Source organism: Macaca thibetana, chromosome 4 (genome assembly GCF_024542745.1).
Source record: "Macaca thibetana thibetana isolate TM-01 chromosome 4, ASM2454274v1, whole genome shotgun sequence".
Classification (NCBI taxonomy): domain Eukaryota; kingdom Metazoa; phylum Chordata; class Mammalia; order Primates; family Cercopithecidae; genus Macaca; species Macaca thibetana.
The window spans coordinates 20461652-20479529 of record NC_065581.1 but is presented as its reverse complement, the minus strand read 5'-3'; the positions used below and the strand labels follow the sequence as shown (position 1 = coordinate 20479529).

The following is a 17878-nucleotide window of genomic DNA, read 5'->3' as shown; positions in this document are numbered from 1 at the left end:
TTCAGTGTCCGAGAGTGGTTTCTGCACATGGTCACAGGGACAAGGTGAGTTCTGCTGCACAGAGGGTAGAGCGTACCAGAAGTGGTCACCAAATATTTGCTCAGTATTCTCAGAGTCCCAAATACCATGTAAGGCAAACGACGTTTTAAGCTTTTGTTTAGCCTTTCTCGTTAACTTGTTTAAGAATGTTTTAAAAAAATTCAATTAATAGGCTGGGCGCGGTGGCTTATGCCTGTAATCCCAGCACTTTTGGAGGCTGAGGCAGGCGATCACTTGAGGTCAGGAGTTTGAGACCAGCCTGGCCAACATGGTGAAACTCTGTCTCTACTCAACATACAAAAATTAGCCAGTCGTGGTGGGAGGTGTCTGTAGTCCCAGCTACTCAGGAGAATGAGGCAGGTGAATTGCTTGATCCTGGGAGGTGGAGGTTGCAGTGAACCGAGATTGCGCCACTCCACTCCAGCCTGCATGAGTGATCAACTCTGCCTCAAAAAAAAAAAAAAAAAAAAAAAAAAAAAGAAAAAGAAAGAAAAAGGAAAAAAAATTAAATTAATAGAGGAGCATAAGATAATATTAAAGAAAACCCATCCACAAGCCTGAACTCTTAAAAAAAAATCATTTTATTGATCCTTTACCATACAAAATTTATTCAAATTACACCCATTTGAAGTGGTAAGATCACAGCTAGAGAACAGGTCACCCTGTAACAAATCTATTTACAAAATCCATCATAAAAGCTTTTTTTTTGTGGTTGTTTTTTACATTATATTACATATTTCCTTTTTTAAACTAGCATACAACACAAAGCTAAACTGATTCGTAGTTTGCCTACTCCCAATTTTGGGAGAAATACTTCCTTTTTACAAAATCACGTACCCCGTAGGAAGAGAAATTCCCACACCCTGACAATTGCCACCCGACTTACTCTGCAAGCCATCTTCCTTCAAATCCTTCCTTCTCATACACACGAGTTGTCATGCACACACTGAATTCTTATTTTCTTTTTCCTGAAAGCTTAAGCTTTAAATACTGCAATTTTATTTACAGATCTACACGTACAACAAAAAAGAAAACAAGAACCACAACAAAGAACAGAAAAAACAACAAAACGAAATAACACTCTTAAAAAATTACAAACCAGCTAGAAAGTATTCTGGCAGTGTTTACAAATTAATTGCTATTTTTGTACAAAATTGCTAAATAATGAAAATGTGAGTAGACTACATATCCACTTAAATAAAACGATTGCTATGCACAACTCTGTACATATAAACACATACCTAACACTGTTTGACAGCTCATGTGTTGCCCTTTATACATTTTATTTTCTAAGGCTCACGCAGTCATAATTCGCACACTTGTAACTTTTAGCCATTTCGTGTGTGAGCTTTAATAGCAGCAACTCAATGGTACCAGGAAACCTGCATACTTAGTACTTAAAGTAACGCAAATACTGTAGTACTAACCCACTTTGTGTGCCGGATACTAAGTCAAAAAGAAAAGTACTTAATGCAAACAAAATACAGTATGGACATCTAATTAATGTACACCAGTTAAGCCCAGTAACTGGAAAAAAAATCTTATGCATGAAGGAACTTTTAAGACTTATTAGTATTCCTTTCATTTTTAAAACAATAAATACGGCATTACATTATGAAAAATTTCAACAAAACACACAACAATCTAGCCAGGTGAGCTCAGTCTTTAGACTTTGGAAAAAATCAGCTTTGTGCAGCTGGCAAAGAGAATTACACAAAGCTGGAAGCAGAGGCAGCTAACCAGATGAGATAAATATGGGAAATGGGGAAAAGCTTGGCATAAATGGTTTCCCATACAGGAAAAAACCCCACAGTGCATTTCCAGTAGGCACTTGACACAAAGCTCCCTCTCCCTCCCCCACCCCAATGCTTCATCTAGGACCACACCGACATTTTGTACCAAGTCCAGTGTGTGTGAGGGGAGGAGGCCAGGGATGGAGGCTGAAGAAGAAAAAAGGAAGATAGTCTGCACCTTTGTTTTTCTTCCCAAACATACACCCACGCATACCCACACAAAGAGTTTAAAGTGCTGGTGTCATCTGTCTTGACCCCACCACCACTTTGCATATTGTGGAAATCTACCTGGAGTAAACTGGCTGGGGCTCTTGTGGTTTTTTGTTTGTGTTTTTAAAATTTTTTCCTAAGGGATATTTTCAATTCAATTAAACATATGAGTTGAGTGCCTACTATGTGCCTACCATTGGGTCAGGCACATAGCATTTCAATTTAACTGTTCGTTTTGAGGTTTGTTCTTGATCTGACTCCCTCATTCCCGCAGTCCTTAGCATCCAAGGAATGGACCGGAGATACTACGCCATATTCCCAGGGGGAGATGGCCACTGCCACTTGCCCGAGGGAAGGCCATTCTTGGACACAACTGGTAGGATTTGCAGCTGACACAAAGCCTCCAACTTGGGACACCATTCCTGAAGAGTAAAGCGGGAGACGCCCTGGCATTGTTTTGCTTCATTTTCTACGTCCCCGACTTCCCTTGGTCCAACTGATTCCTTCATAGAGGAAGGGGAACAGGGTCTGGCCAGAACTATTCCAGCCCCCGACACAGGGCTGCTCCCTGTTCCTGCCAGCTTAAGGAAATGCCACTCACACAATGGGGGTGTCTTTCTCCCTAGAGGTCTCTCCATCTGACCCCATCCTGAGAAGTGGTCTCCCTGAGTGCGGTGTAAGAGAGCCCTTTCCCCCGTCACAGGGGCCCGGGAAGCCCAAGGATGGAGGGACCCATGCTTGCTGCTCCTTGGGGCTGTTACGTCATCTGACATGGTTCTCCTTTCCAACGGGCCACCCATGTCAGCAAGCCCCAGGACTGACTCGCTCCAAGCTCCCCCTCCTGGGAATGGAAGCACGATGGGACAAAGCTCCTTGCAGAGGCTGATAAACCTTAGATCACACAGGTTTAGATGCTCGATCAGTAGAGGTTCTCTCCCTCTGCTTAAGTAATGTGAATTTGCAAAAACCGCTTCAAAGTAAACAATTAAATTGAAATGGTGATGGGTGCCACAGGAATGCTTAAATGGCAGCGAAAACAATAAAAAGTCTAAAACAATCCACAAAGAACTAAGTAGGCATTTGCTACAAATCAACTGGAAACTCACAAACACATTGGGGACAGGGGAATGGGAGTGGTTCATGGAGACAGGAAAATCCACAACAGCTTAGAGTGGCAGAACTCTACTAGTCTTCTGTATCTGCAACAAGTATATTTGAAAACAGGTTCTTCATCCAGAAGGCTGTGGAGGTTTTCTTGACCTCCTACTGGGACACACAGTTCATAGCTTAAACTGAATTATGACAGTAATTTAAATATTCCTAAGAAGAGCTGAAGAAATCCATTTCATACTTTTGCATGACTTCAAGTTTGCATTTGCTGCAGTTCCATTCCATATTAGCAGACCCCAAAGACATGCATTCTGCGGAGAAGGCACGGCTTGAAATGCTATTAAGGAAGATTGCTGTTTCCCAGCGGGCCAGGTGGCCAGACCCCATTCTACAGCCCATCCGTCAGGCACAGCAAGCCAATCCGGGGAGGAAGGAGGAAGGAAAAGTCGGGGTGAGAGACACCTGATTGCACATTTTCTCACTTGCTGACTTAGCCAGGAGATCTTGGAGCCTGGAGTAAAGCAGGGCTTTCCCGAGGGAGCCTGCAACTGTGCGTTTAGACAATTTGTTTATTAATTTTTTAAAAAATTCATTAAAATGTCAGCTTTCTTCTGAAGTTTGTAGTTTACTTCATGATACTCTCTTGGAGGAAGAAGGTAGGAAGGGACAACAGTGCATGACAGATGTTCTGGTTCCATGATAAAAAAATATCGGTTTTTAAGGAGAGTTCACACGAAGCATAATCAACTACACATGAAGTCTTCCACCAGTGGGAGCTTTTCCAAATCGTAAGCATCAAAGAGATCGCTGATGCCTTCCTCCTCCCCGAGGCTCAGGAGATAGTCCTCTTGCAGCAGGGGAGGCAGTAAGTTCACAAACGGTCCTTCTAGGTTGGAAGGAATTTGGTCCTCAGTCTGCTGTAAGAGGTTGGCTGGGGAGGCCAGAGGAGAAAGGTTTCCCATAGAAATTGAGCAATCGCTATGTCCTGAGTTGGTTGAAGCCAAGTCTGAAAGGGAAACATGGGCGGAAACAAAAAATAAGTTAGAAAAATCAAATGAATTTTTCTGGAAGAATGTATATGTTGCTGTTAGAAAAAAGCATGCGCCTTCTGCTAATAATGACAATGAGATGACTTTATGATGCAGATCACCTTTTATGCTAACAGGTACAAAAAAGTTCCTTGCCACCCCTCTCCCCCTTTTAATTTTTGAGACGGGGTCTTATTCTGTTGGCTGGAGTTCAGTGGTGTGATCATGACTCACTGCAGTCTTGAACTCCGGGGTTCAAGGGACCCTCCCACTTCAGCCTCTCAAGTAGCTGGGACTCCAGGTGTGAGCCACCATGCCTGGTTAATCTTTTTTTTTAGAGACAGGGTTTTGCCACGTTGCCCAGTCTGGTCTCGAACTCCTGGGCTCCAGTGATCTGCCTTCCTTGGCCTCCCAAAGTGCGGAAATTACAGGTGTGAGCCACCACGCCTGGCCATCTTTCTTTGGCCCTAGTCTACTCACTCATTTTTCAAATAACTAGTCAATAAACAAGAATGCATATAGCTTCAACGATGAGAGGATAACAAGTTCAAATACTTCTCTCTGCTATCTAGGTCATTGTTTAAAGAAAATCAAAACAAAACAATATATATATACTGAAAAGTTGACTTCCTAGTAGAAACTCACCAACTGAAAAAAGCACTTTTTCTTAAGAGAAGGCGTCTTGCTATGTTGTCTATGCTGGAGGGCAGTGGCTATTCACAGGCAAGCATAGCTCACTCTAACCTCGAACTCCTGGGCTCAAGTGATCCTGTTGCCCCAGCCTCCCTGTAGCTGGGACTACATGCAGAATTCACTGATTTATTTTATTTTTTTTTATTTTTATTTTTTTTTTTGAGACGGAGTCTCGCTCTGTCGCCCAGACTGGAGTGCAGTGGCGCGATCTCGGCTCACTGCAAGCTCCGCCTCCCGGGTTCACGCCATTCTCCTGCCTCGGCCTCCCGAGTAGCTGGGACTACAGGCGCCCGCCACCACGCCCGGCTAATTTCTTTTTGTATTTTTAGTAGAGACGGGGTTTCACCGTGTTAGCCAGGATGGTCTCGATCTCCTGACCTCGTGATCCGCCCGCCTCGGCCTCCCAAAGTGCTGGGATTACAGGCTTGAGCCACCGCGCCCGGCCAAATTCACTGATTTTAACTCAGTCTTTTTTGAACAACCAGCTTATTAAAGAGATCTCTAAAAATACATTTAAGACATATCCACTTTGGATTTCTGTGGTGAAAAAAGATGGCCTTTTGTTTTACCATTTCAGGTGCTGTACTTTTGCTCAGTATTAAATCAGACTTATTCACTTAAATCACCCTTATTCTCGCTGCTATATAAGGAGACAATAAGAAAAAAAAAACTGCATGTATATCCTCAAGCTAGGAAATGGAAAAACATATATACTGCAAAGAGCTTCCTTTGCTCTTTGCAGAGCGGGAAGAAGTTAGACTTCTTTTCTTTTCTTTTTTTTTTTTTTTTTTTTTTGAGACGGAGTCTCGCTCTGTCGCCCGGGCTGGAGTGCAGTGGCCGGATCTCAGCTCACTGCAAGCTCCGCCTCCCGGGTTCACGCCATTCTCCTGCCTCAGCCTCCCAAGTAGCTGGGACTACAGGCGCCCGCCACCTCGCCCGGCTAGTTTTTTGTATTTTTTAGTAGAGACGGGGTTTCACCGTGTTAGCCAGGATGGTCTCGATCTCCTGACCTCGTGATCCGCCCGTCTCGGCCTCCCAAAGTGCTGGGATTACAGGCTTGAGCCACCGCGCCCGGCCAAGACTTCTTTTCTTTTCATGTTTCTGAGACGGAGTCTCGCTCTGTTGCCAGGCTGGAGTGCAGTGGTGGATCTCGGCTCACTGCAACCTCTGACTCCCTGGTTCAAGTGATTCTCCTGCCTCAGCCTCCCGAGTAGCTGGTATTACAGGCACACGCCACCACGCCCAGCTAATTTTTGTATTTTTAGTAGAGACAGGGTTTCACCATGTTGGCCAGGATGCTCTTGATCTCCCGACCTCGTGGTCCACCCGCCTTGGCCTCCCAAAGTGCTGGGATTACAGGCGTGAGCCACCGTGCCCGGCAAGACTTATTTTCCTAAGGTTCTCCTCCCATATCCTTTCCCCATCTCATTGGGGGGAAAATAAGACAAAAATTCTCCAACAAAGGCTTTTCTCGGCAAACCTTTTTCATTGCCCTCTCTGATGAGCTCTGCGGTGTCATTCAAAGGTGTGCGGTCAAGTGTCTCTGATGATCCACCAAGACAGTTCACAGCTTTGCTCCTCACTTTAGCTGGTTTTCAAAAACACTGCGAGGAAATATTCTCTGCCAATAGCAAAAGTCTGAAGTGACTCCATAAGTGGGTGAAGGAGCCATTTTTCCAAAATCATTATTTTCTTCTGCAAACCAGTCAGAATGTCTTTTAGAACATGTTACCTAATAACAACAGAAGTTTTTGTTTCTTGCCTAGGCTTGTGGTTCCAATACAGATGGTTCTAGTCACCCTCATTTTTAACATAGTTTCCAAAAGACAAAAGTGGAATTTTTACCTTTGGAAGTGGGTTTAGGGATATTCCCATTGTGGTCTTGGTTGTTTGTTTTCATTGGACTGTGTGTTTCAGTCTCTTCTGGACATAAATAAACCTCAATGGGCCCTTGGGTACTTGCCAAATGTATTTGTAGGCTCTATGAACAGAAATGGGAAAAGTTCGAATCATAAGTTCTTTTAGAAATAAAAGCCATAGTAATTTTTATCTAAAAATGGAAAGTAAGAACAATGTTCACTGTTCACTTGCTTTTTCCCTACTAGTCCAACTCTGTCAAAGACGGTTACCCTCTTGAGCAGGGGTCAGCAAACCACAGCCTAAGGGCCAAATCCAGTTCACCAAGTGGCTTTGTAAATAAAGTTTTATTGGAAGAGAGTCACACTCATTCCCATTGTTTATTATTGCCTCTGGCTGTTTTCATATTCAGTGGCAGAGGTGCACAGTTGAACAGTCCAGACATAGGGTGTAAGGCTCGCAAAGACAAAAATATTTACCACCTACCTGACAGTCAATGAAAATGTTTGCTGAGTCCTGCCCTAGAGAAAGAAAACTTTTTTGGGGGGTTTGGGGGAGGGGAGAGTCAGTCTGAAAATAGCACAATGGGTGAGGTGAATTGTGTTCTTTGGATATATTCTTTTTCTGCAAATTATTACAAGGTCCTTTAAGTGTTCCAAATACAGTATTTCCATGTTATTGTTCCTTTATGGTAGGACTTTTTCATGTGGAACTGTATACTGATGAATAGTATTCTTAAGTGCTAGGAACTGCATCTATTAAGAGAATGCAGCGTACTAACAGTTAAAAATCTTTTTCATCTAGGTCAAAGAGCTATTATTATCTTTTAGGGTAAGAAGTCTACCCTAGATGGAAGCGTGTAACTTTTATTCTCTTTTTATCTCCTATGGATTTTCTTTTTACTACAGCTCTTTATGTTATAGTTGTAGTCTAGGCCTCTATTATCCAAGTATATCTGAAAATCATAAAAATATGCCCCCTACTTTCTTACAATATTCTAGTCTGTCAGCTAACCCAAAGCCCCATTTGATCTCTCAAAATGTTATAAACTAGGGAGAAACTTTAAAACATTTATATATCTGTTTGTGGTGGGGACCATATACAGGATAATCAATATAAGCTTTCCAAAGCGATTCCAATTGATCAAAACCATCTGATGACAAATTATGAAACAGAGAAAGTACAAGAGGGACAGGGTATCATATACCACTTTGAAGTGAACATCCTGCTAGGTCAAAGTTAGGCTGTTTGAATACTCAATGAACATCAAACCGTCGAAATGTTTTAAAATGTATGGTTAAGTAAAATAAATGGGAAAGAACCATCAAGTTCATAGGAGGGGGACAGACTTTAACTATGAGTCAATGACTCTTCAATTTCAGGCATTCCAAAAAGATCTTTGCAGATGAACAAAGACGCTGTCTCCTTACCTCTATTGAGTCAGGCACTTCAAGTCTTGTTTCTGGAGGGGCTTTCACAACTATAACAGTTTGGTCTTTAAGGCCACTAATTTTTCGAATATCTTGATATGTAACATAAGCTAACGTAAAGAGTGTCAAGGAATCTTCCATCTAATTACCTCAGATATAAGTATGACGAAAATGACAAAATAGGTGCATGGAAAATTTTAAAGTATTTTATGACTTAGAGAAGTATGCACATGTCTCCCCTTTCTGGACCTGCAAATGTTTAGGGTCTCCCATGAATCTTCATTTCTGGTTGACACTCTAAACAACTAAAGAAATGAATAGCTTTATCCCACCCATTTCTAAAAGACTATGGCTATGTAAAATATGAAACATAGAAACAGAATAGTTAAAATAAATGATCATATGAAAATCAAAAACTAAGTGGTCAGAAATTTTATCTTGAAGCCAGGGCCCTTTGCAGCACAGGCATTCCATGAACTCCAATAAAGTGTTCTGTCACTCAAACTGAATGATGGCAGATTCCAATTTGCAGGAAAAAAAAATGTAATCTCTATTAGCCATAATTTTTTTGAAACTCCAGTTACTTCTATCTATAAGCAAGTGTCAGCAGCCACCAAATAAATAAATAAGTAACAAATACATTAGTGGAAGAACTCAGAATACTGCTTAGGCAGATAGCTTGTTTTCTTAAGTGCACCTGGGCTGGTTGTGATTATGTATTGCCTAAAGAAAAGAGTGTCTTTACTTCTGTTAGAAAAATTATCCTTTGCGTGGTACTATATTAACTCTATCAATATTTCCGTGTTCATGAGGAAGAAAGCAGTTTCCAGGTGCTCTGCGACCTGAACAAATTTGAGAAACACTGATTTAGGAAAAGAGAAAAGAATAATATCTCAGTACTCTTGGTAGTTATTTCTTTTTTCTTTTTGGGACAGTCTTGCTCTGTCACCGAGGCTGGAGTGCAGAGGTGCAATCTCAGCTCACTGCAACCTCCGTCTCCCAGGATAAATGATTCTTGTGCCTCAGCCTCCCAAACAGATGGGACTACAGGCGTGCACCCCCACGCCCGGGTAATTTTTTAAATGTTTAGTAGAGATGGGGTTTCACCATGTTGCCCAGGCTAGTCTTGAACTCCTGGACTCAAGTGATCTGCCTGCCTTCGGCCTCCAGAAGTGCTGGGATTGCAGGTGTGAGTCACGGCGCCCGGCCTTGGCAGTTTTATCTAAGCACCGAACAATTCTTTTCAATGTCCTGGCAGCCAAGCCTAAAAGGCTATCATGAAAGAATACGGTACTTACGATAGGACAAAAGTATTCAAGTGAGCTTGACACTTGGCACTAAAAGAGAGAAGTCTGCATGGCTTTCTTATATAAGGGACATGGAGTAAACAATTAATGTACAATGTCTTTAGCCAACTATTATTTTTTACATGAACCCACAAAAAATTCCTAGGACAAAACACCAAGTAACAAACCAATGAGGGCATTTCAGCAGGTAGTATAATGTATTTAATAGCTAAGAGTCTGTGATCTAATATGTTTAATATAAAAAAAGGGGGGGCTTAGAGAGCCTAGATGAAGTCTTGTCCCTTACAATAGTAGCTTCTGTCTTTCTTTTCTTTTTTTTTTTTTTTGAGATGGAGTCCTACTCTGTCACCATGGCTGGAGTGCAGTGCCACGATCTCAGCTCACTGCCACCTCCGTCTCTCAGGTTCAAGTGATTCTCCTGCCTCAGCCTCCGAGTAGCTGGGATCACAGGCACGCGCCACCATAGCTGGGCACGCGCCACCATAGCTGGCTACTTTTTTGTATTTTTAGTAGAGATAAGGTTTCACCATGTTGGCGAGGCTGGTCTTGAACTCCTGACCTTGAGTGATCTGCCCGCCTCAGCCTCCCAAAAGTGCGGGGGTTACAGGCGTGAGTCACCGTTCCTGGCTGTGGTAGCTTCCTATTAGAAACTGAAGGCAGCTATGGAACTACTAATCCAGAAAAAAAGCATATTCACACAAAACTGCAAACATATGTAGGGGATCTATCACAGACTATCTCCTTCAAATCTTTACAGTTGAGATGATGGCTAATTCAGTGTTGAGCTTACAGCGGCTGCTCTTGCAGGATTCTGGGTTTTAGATCACTACATAACCCATCAAAGAAGCCAATGGATGCCTTTATAGAAGGCCAGGCAGTTCTGAGTTTTTACTGAGAACACTGGAAAAAACTGACAACCAGGTACTTACACTACAGCCCACTGTCAGAAAGCTGTATGACAAGAACTTATTAAAATAAAAACTCATCGCTTCTTGGCCTTTTGGCTAAGATCAAGCGTAAAAGAAAAACTCGTCTACAATTACTCAACATGCTGCAGGAAGGAAAATTTCAACACATTTGTGAACAAGCTGTACCAATTTGGGAACTGAATGGTGAACAGAAATAAATTGTGCAAATATATTTTCTAATCTTACAAACTTAAAAGTGCTTCCTTTGTGGCTCCCTCCTGAATTTACTCCTTGGGTTCGAAGTTCCCTGCAAGGAAGCTTTCATTTTTGGCAACAAAGGCCCCAGAGAAAGCTAATATAGGTGACAATGCCATAAGCCCACATGTCCCGGAAGGCTGCCAATCACATGCAACCACCGTATCTTCCGCAATAGGGCTGCCAACCAAACAATGACTGCAACAGCCCAACTGTTGATTTCTTCCCCTGTAAACCCACTCTGCCCACCACTGGGGGCCCAAATCACTATACTTCTCTCTCTTCCATCTCACTAACTATCAGCTGACAAGGTTAATTCTCTATCAACAGGAAATGAACAACTGCAGGTTTGAAAAACTGCCAACATTGGAAGAAAATAAATATCTCCATATCCTCCAAGGGGAGGCCTATTAAAGATGAGACACTAGAAGAATCTGGGCAGAACACATTTTATTTTCTGTCAAATAATGGTAGATGTGGCATTCTCAGAAGTATGGAACTAAAACTAGAGATGGGATAACTTACAGTATTGTTTTTTGTCTTCTTCTAATAACTGAGAATATTGGCAAGTCTTGTTTGACATAATGTGGCAATCGCTCTCTTATTTTGTCTGTGGTGAGACGATGAAGAGCAGGTTTTCCTGAGATCGTCAATAGATTGTCAGGAAGTTGAGAACAAGAACTGACCTTTCGTATTTTTATTTCCAAGGACTAATGTTTGTAGCGGAACAGATGAATTAAGAGGGGTTTCTCAGGTCTTGGGGTGCTTTCGAAATCAGTTTTTGTATTGGGAATCAGTAGAATGTACTTTAAGAGTTATAGTATGATTTTTCTCTACTCTTTCAAACCCTTCAACTACAGCCCAATCAGATAGATTTAACCAATTTCAATCGCTACAATATCTGGTGAAAAGAAAATAGAATGTGAGAACCCCAACAGTGACAGCTAACACCCACCAAAAATCTGGGAAGCCAAAGACGAATCTGCTTAGTGTTGTCATTAATATTAATACCGACACCTTATGTATCTTTTAATAGTGTGGCCTTACGCTGAAGTGTACCCATATGTCTCAACCACACATGAAAAAATGCTTTAAAAAACAGTTCCCACCTGGTATCAAAATAGATAATAGGATCGAGTTGGTGTCAATCTTACCATAAATACTGACTTTTTAGGCAAAGCTAACTGGGTTTGCACACACATGTGCATACGCACACACATGTGCATACACACACACACACACACACACACGCAGGCACACAGGTACTCATTTGCATGACATCAGAATAATAATCTACCTTGTGCATAAGTCAGATTGTCAACTCTGGAAATAGTCTACGAAGCACTAACCCCCAGTGAACCGGCGGCACAAAGGATATCTTTGATTCTCTGAATCCTCGGTTAACAGTTTGAGGTCCAGGGTGCAGCTTTGGATCAGTTCATCTAATTTCTTCTCTTCCTGACTGAGCTCGGTCACTTCTTTTGACAGGCCTTGACACTGGGCCAGCATGCCCCCATCCTCAGACAGACTGCAGCCCCTAGAAACCCAAACACAGACTCTTCATGGCTACTCATGGGAGGGAGGGGAAGGAGAAATGATCCTTTGGGTAAAAGTCTCCTCTTGACACAGGAGGTCACATTGCTTGTTAGCCAAGTGTTAAAATTAGAACATTTATACATATATATATTTTTTTCCATAAATACAGTTCTGCACTTTTCACAGCATAGAAATTTAGTGAAAGAGCACTGCTATTTTCAGGATTCTTTCCTCCAGGGGAGGTCTGTTTCTTCAGAAGGTTCAAATTCAGAGGGCAAAAGAAGGCAACCACCTTCCTCCCCTGCCCCATGGCTCCCAGGTGATAGGGGGAAGAAAGGGGAAAAAGGATAAAAAGAGACAGACAGAGAAGATGGAATGGTTCAAAATTTAAAAAAAAAAAAAAAAAAAAAAAAAAAAAAAAACAACCCATCCAAAAAAGCATGAAAAACCCAGGTAATTACTGATGGTCTTATACCAACAACTAAAAAGAAAAGAAAGTAAAGGAAACAGATGTATGTGATGTATGCAAGAACCGAGACCAGCACCCAATATATTTCTCTAAACCAGAGGCCAAAATGGGTTACCAAACTTTAAACAAAATTCCAAAAAGTGCAAAAAAGGTACCTATTCATCTTCTATCTGAATTAGTATTTTTTCAAAGCCCTCCTATAACGGAATTATTCCTTCTAAAATGCTTTAATAATTCAATACTGTGCTTATAGTGGCTATTTAGATGCTCTAAAAATCACAAAATATATTACATATGTAATCATACAGGTGGGTGTATAAGTATCATGCTACCATCCCTGCTCTACAGACGAAATGGAGGCATTTAAGTCTTGCCTTAATTTACTCAGAAAGTGAGTTAATCTGCTATTAGAACCATGGATAAAGATACTCTGTAACTATGCAGTTGTACATATACACATAGATAACCCACAAGCCATCATCTCCAGATTCTTATTAGAAACAAGCTGAAGACGTGTACACATCTGTCAGATACACATGTGGGTGCACACAGACATCAATGTAACAGATGAATAGCAGTCCATTTGCCAGTTGTAGGGACCTCTTTAAGGATCCCCTTGCTTGATGCTGATCAAATATAAATCCTTTTATCTCTGACAGTATCTAAACAAAGTCTCTTTGTAAAGAGACTTTGAACTTCTGGCTTAGAAGCCGAGGAGGGAAGAGAGAACGAGAGAGAAGAAAACAGTAGGAGAGAAAAGAAAAGAATGTGTGGGCATGGATGTGAAAGCGCGAACTAAGAAACCAGGCAGTTTGAAACGACCCCCTCAGAGCCAGGGCATGGGGAGGACTCCTACTCACATCCATTGGACGTTGTTTTTAGACTTCTTCTTAATGAGGTGGATGCCTTCCAGAACGTTGGTGATATCATAAATCCTTCTCTTTTGCACTTTTAGCACTTCTGCTGCCTTGTTCAAATCCAAGACCCCATCGGGTGACTGGCTCAGGAGCTGAATGAACTTCTTGGTGAGCAGACCAAGAGACGTATCATACCGCGTTTTTTCTGAGGGAGATTTTGGAGCTTAAAGAAAAACAAAAACCGAGCGGGTGGGGGATAGGGGGAAAGGTAAAGAAATGAAGGGTGTCTTTGCAGTCAAGCAAGCTCTCTTTCCCACTGCAGCCAAAGTATTAGTATCTGAAGCAAGGCTGTCATTGCTGTTGTTGTTGGCAAGTCATAGAAAGCTATGAAAGTTTTTTATTAGAACAGGAAGGGAGAGTAAAAATTCCAGGGTTTGAGGAAAGCATTTCACCTTGAATTTCTCAAGTTTCTACCTTGGCTTACACGATTCCCTGTCTCTAATGAAGAATTTACACATAGCAGGAGCTAAAAAATATCTTTCAAATGAATGAAAGAGTGCTGTGACCTCAGGGGACCAGCACACATGAGGTCTACGGTGATGGAGCCAGGCTATGAATCTCACTAGCACTGCAGGACAAGGTCTTAAACAGACCCGTCTCAAATGGCCTTTCAGGCTCTGGTATCTGTGTGTGCATGTATCACCTGTTCACCAATTTTCCAAATAATGCTTCATTTTGATAAATAATTACCTGGAAAAGTCTTCTGCCAAATCTCCCCATCTCTCTTAAAGGAAATTTCCTTATTTAATATTGTACTTGTTCCCCCATAGGTGCACAAGTCAAGGTTTTAATTTAGTGTCACACATCATTTGTGGATTGCCTAATGCATGAACTACAGGAAGAGAGAGAACAAAGTCTAATTTAGCCCTTATGTTAAATGCAAACACATACATAAAGGGACTATTTGGCTATTTCTAACCTACGTTTCTCTCTCTCCCACAAGAAACGGTAAAAGTATTTGATAGAAAGAGAAACAGCCTGCAATTTATTGGGCTCAATCAATTCTTACGCTACCATATGCTGAGCTGGATATTGAGGTCGGCACAGACACTAGTGACTCTGGCATAGTTCGTGGACATCCAGTTTGCCTCAGACTCTGAAGCAATGTCCATTAAGGGAAGTTAAAATTAAATTTGATGTAGAATGATGCCAAAAGCTCGTATTCCGAGTTGGAAAATGAAACTGCATACAGTTAAAAGAAGCCTTCCCTTATGGTACCAGTGTGACTCTGTAGCCTTTCACCGGTTGTCTGCTGACATTGTATTTATTTTTTTGGATAAGCACAGAAAGAAATGAAAAAGAACAAAACACGCCAGAATTATTCACACCTCGGCATCCTTCCGGCCATAAGCTTTGAAAGTTGGAAATTCCACACCAAGAAGAATAAGGAAAGAGATGAAAGGATCCTTACTTTTTGGACTATCTGGACTTCGTAGTGCAGCTCTTCCTTTGCCCTTGGGGGTTTTTAAACCATCTGAGAGGTACTGATGACCACTTTCTCCTAGCTCCAGCCTTCGCTTTGCCTGTAATAAGAAAGTGCGATCTCTCGTCACCGGTCATATGGACAAGAACAAGAAGGGAGGCAGTTTGTGGGCTGGCCTGCCAAATGCTGCAGGCTCATGCCAGCTCTCACCCCTCTGCTCCACCCCACTCAGCATCTTGTCATTCCCTAGAGCCAGGATTCTAGCTTTGGAGGCCGGGTTGTCATGCACACTCTCTTCACCTGCCGTGATCATCCGTCCACACCCAGATGGACAAACACAGCGATCCTTCAGCATTAGGTTCAGGAGTCACTTTGTTCATTGATTCAACACATCACGTGCCTGGCATGGGGCTGGATGCTAAGAATATCACAGGCGCCGTGGGACTTAAATTCACTTTCCACAGTGAGTCTTTCCTGCCCATCTCCTATTCTCTGACCTGGGTTGGACCCCCTTCCTTGTGCTCCCCAAACACTCAGTGTTTATTTGTATCATGACACTTATTCGGTATAACTGCAAGACCTATCTGTTTCTCATTTCCTTTAAGGCAGGGACTGTTTCCCATTTATCTTTGTATACCCAGCGCTTGGCACAGAGCCTGGGTTTCTGTAGATTTTCAATCACTCTCTCTATATACTGTATATTCAATGAGAGAAAGGGTGATTGAATAGTAACACAACTAGTCACAGACTACAAATGGTCCTTCATCGGGAAAACAAATACTGCAAACATGCAATTTTGGGCTTCAACCAATATTACTTTCTCCATTTTCTCACCAAGCCTGGCAAATGAGAAGTCCTTATCTAAGTGTTTAATTTAACTCCAATTCAATTTAAAAATATCCACAAAGTGTCTTCTAGGTACCTAGACATTGGGCTTAGTAAGCAAGATAGATAAGGGGCTTCAAGTCCAAGAGAAAAGATAGATGGTTAAGCAGTTGTTAAGTACCAACTGTATGGGTATGACAGGTGTTTTAGGAAATAAGTGGCACCAACCAGACACGCAGCACAAAAATATGTATTTAGGCTCATTTTCAGGCAGATTCTTCTAATGAGATTTGCATTTTTTTTTTTTTTAGACGGAGTCTTGCTCAGTTGCCCAGACTGGAGTGGAGTGGCGTGATCTCGGCTCAGCAACCTCCACCTCCAAGTTCAAGTGATTCTCCTCCCTCAGCCTCCCCAAGTAGCTGGGACTGCAGGTGCACGCCACCACTCCCAGCTAATTTTTGTATTTTTGGTAGAGACGGGATTTCGCCATGTTGGCCAGGCTGGTCTCGAACTCCTGATCTTAGGTGATCCACCCACCTTGGTCTCCCAAAGTGCTGGGATTAGAGGCGTGAGCCACCACACCCAGCCGAGATTTGCAATTTCAAAATAACTCCCCATGATGTGAAAATGTATGTAATAACTTATCAGCGGAAGCTGGATATTCAGCCCCTCTATGGAAAGTTACCGGCTAACCCTGCACCGTCTACTACAATAGCCACTGCTAGCTCATCCAAACTGACACGTGGTATAAGTGTAAAATACACGCTGAATTTCGAAGACTTAGTACAAAACAGGGTAAAATTATCTCAACAATTTTAGTAGTGATCACGTTAAATGAAATAAATAAAATACAACTGACCCTTGAACAACATGGGTTTGGATTGTCCGTGTCCACTGATTTTATTTTTTTAGAGACAGGGTCTTACTCTGTCGCCCTGGCTGGAGTGCAGTGGTGTGATCTCAGTTCATTGCAACCTTGACCTCTCAGGCTCAAGGAATCCTCCCATCTCAGCCTACCGAGTAGATGGGACCACAGGTGAACACCATGATGTCTGGCTAATTAAAAATTTTTTTTTGGTAGAGATGGGACCTCCCTATGTTGCCCAGGCTGGTGATGAGCTCTTGGGCTCAAGTGATCCTCTCACCTCATCCTCCCAAAGTGCTGGGATTATAGGCATGAGCCACTGCACCCGGCCATGAGTGTGTCCACTTATATGTGGGTTTTCTTCCTCCTCTGCCATCCCTGAGACAAAAAGACCAACCCCCTCCTCTTTTTCTTTCACCACAGCTTCCTCAATGTGAAGATGACGAGAATGAATTTTATGATGATCCACTTCCAGTAATTAACAGTAAATCTATTTTCTCTTATTTTTTTTTTCATCCAGCTGTTCTATATGCCCATATGTCTTCTACACTTTGAACCCTGGATCAAGTTCAGCTGCTAGGAAATGCAAATTCTAGAGCACACCTAAGATGCACTGGATCAGAAACTCTGGGAAAGGGGCTGAGCAATCTAACAGGTCTTCCAGGTGATTCTGATACACCTTCAAGTTGGAGAAACCCGGCTTTAGATCTTAGGGGAAAAGAGTAAGACCCTCAGGCAAAGCCCCGCTCTGGCCAGCACGGCCTATTTCACACACCCTCACCTCTAGTTCTGCTTGGCTGATGAGGGAAATCTAGCCTGTGGATTCCACTTTCATTCACTCCAAACCTTCTTTTATTAATAACAGTTTCCCTCTAGCTTAATTGTAAGAATACAGTATATAATACACATAACATACAAAAGGTGTTAATTGACTATTTATGTTATTGGTAAGGCTTCCAGTCAACAGGAGGCTATTAGGGCTGGATGCGTGGCTCACACCAATAATCCCAACTACTCAGGAGGATGACTTGGGGCCAAGAGTTCAAGACCAGCTTGATCAACATAGCAAGACCCCATCACTGAAATAATAATGAAAACCCCAAACAGCAGGCTATTAGTTAAGTTTAGAGGAATCAAAAGATGTATCTAAAGTTTTGACTGTGTCAGGGCACCTCTAACCCCAATGTTGTTAATGGGTCAGATGTAGCATTAA

At 42.2% G+C, this 17878-nt stretch overlaps 1 protein-coding gene across 2 annotated transcripts in view; it reads right to left on the bottom strand.

Moving 5' to 3' along the window:
* Positions 1–599: 599 nt before the first annotated feature.
* E2F3 (E2F transcription factor 3) overlaps positions 600–17878 on the bottom strand; it is a 91479-nt gene continuing 74200 nt past the window's right edge. The window contains exons 2-7 of one of the 2 annotated variants that reach the window (XM_050789554.1): positions 14964–15075; positions 13496–13715; positions 12009–12167; positions 8161–8275; positions 6719–6854; positions 600–4158 (exon numbers count right to left, since the gene is read on the bottom strand). In XM_050789554.1, coding sequence (XP_050645511.1) covers positions 3896–4158; positions 6719–6854; positions 8161–8275; positions 12009–12167; positions 13496–13715; positions 14964–15075 — 1005 coding nt within the window. In that variant the 3' untranslated portion in view covers positions 600–3895. The remainder of the gene's footprint in view (positions 4159–6718; positions 6855–8160; positions 8276–12008; positions 12168–13495; positions 13716–14963; positions 15076–17878) is intronic. The other variant, XM_050789555.1, reaches the window with a different exon arrangement.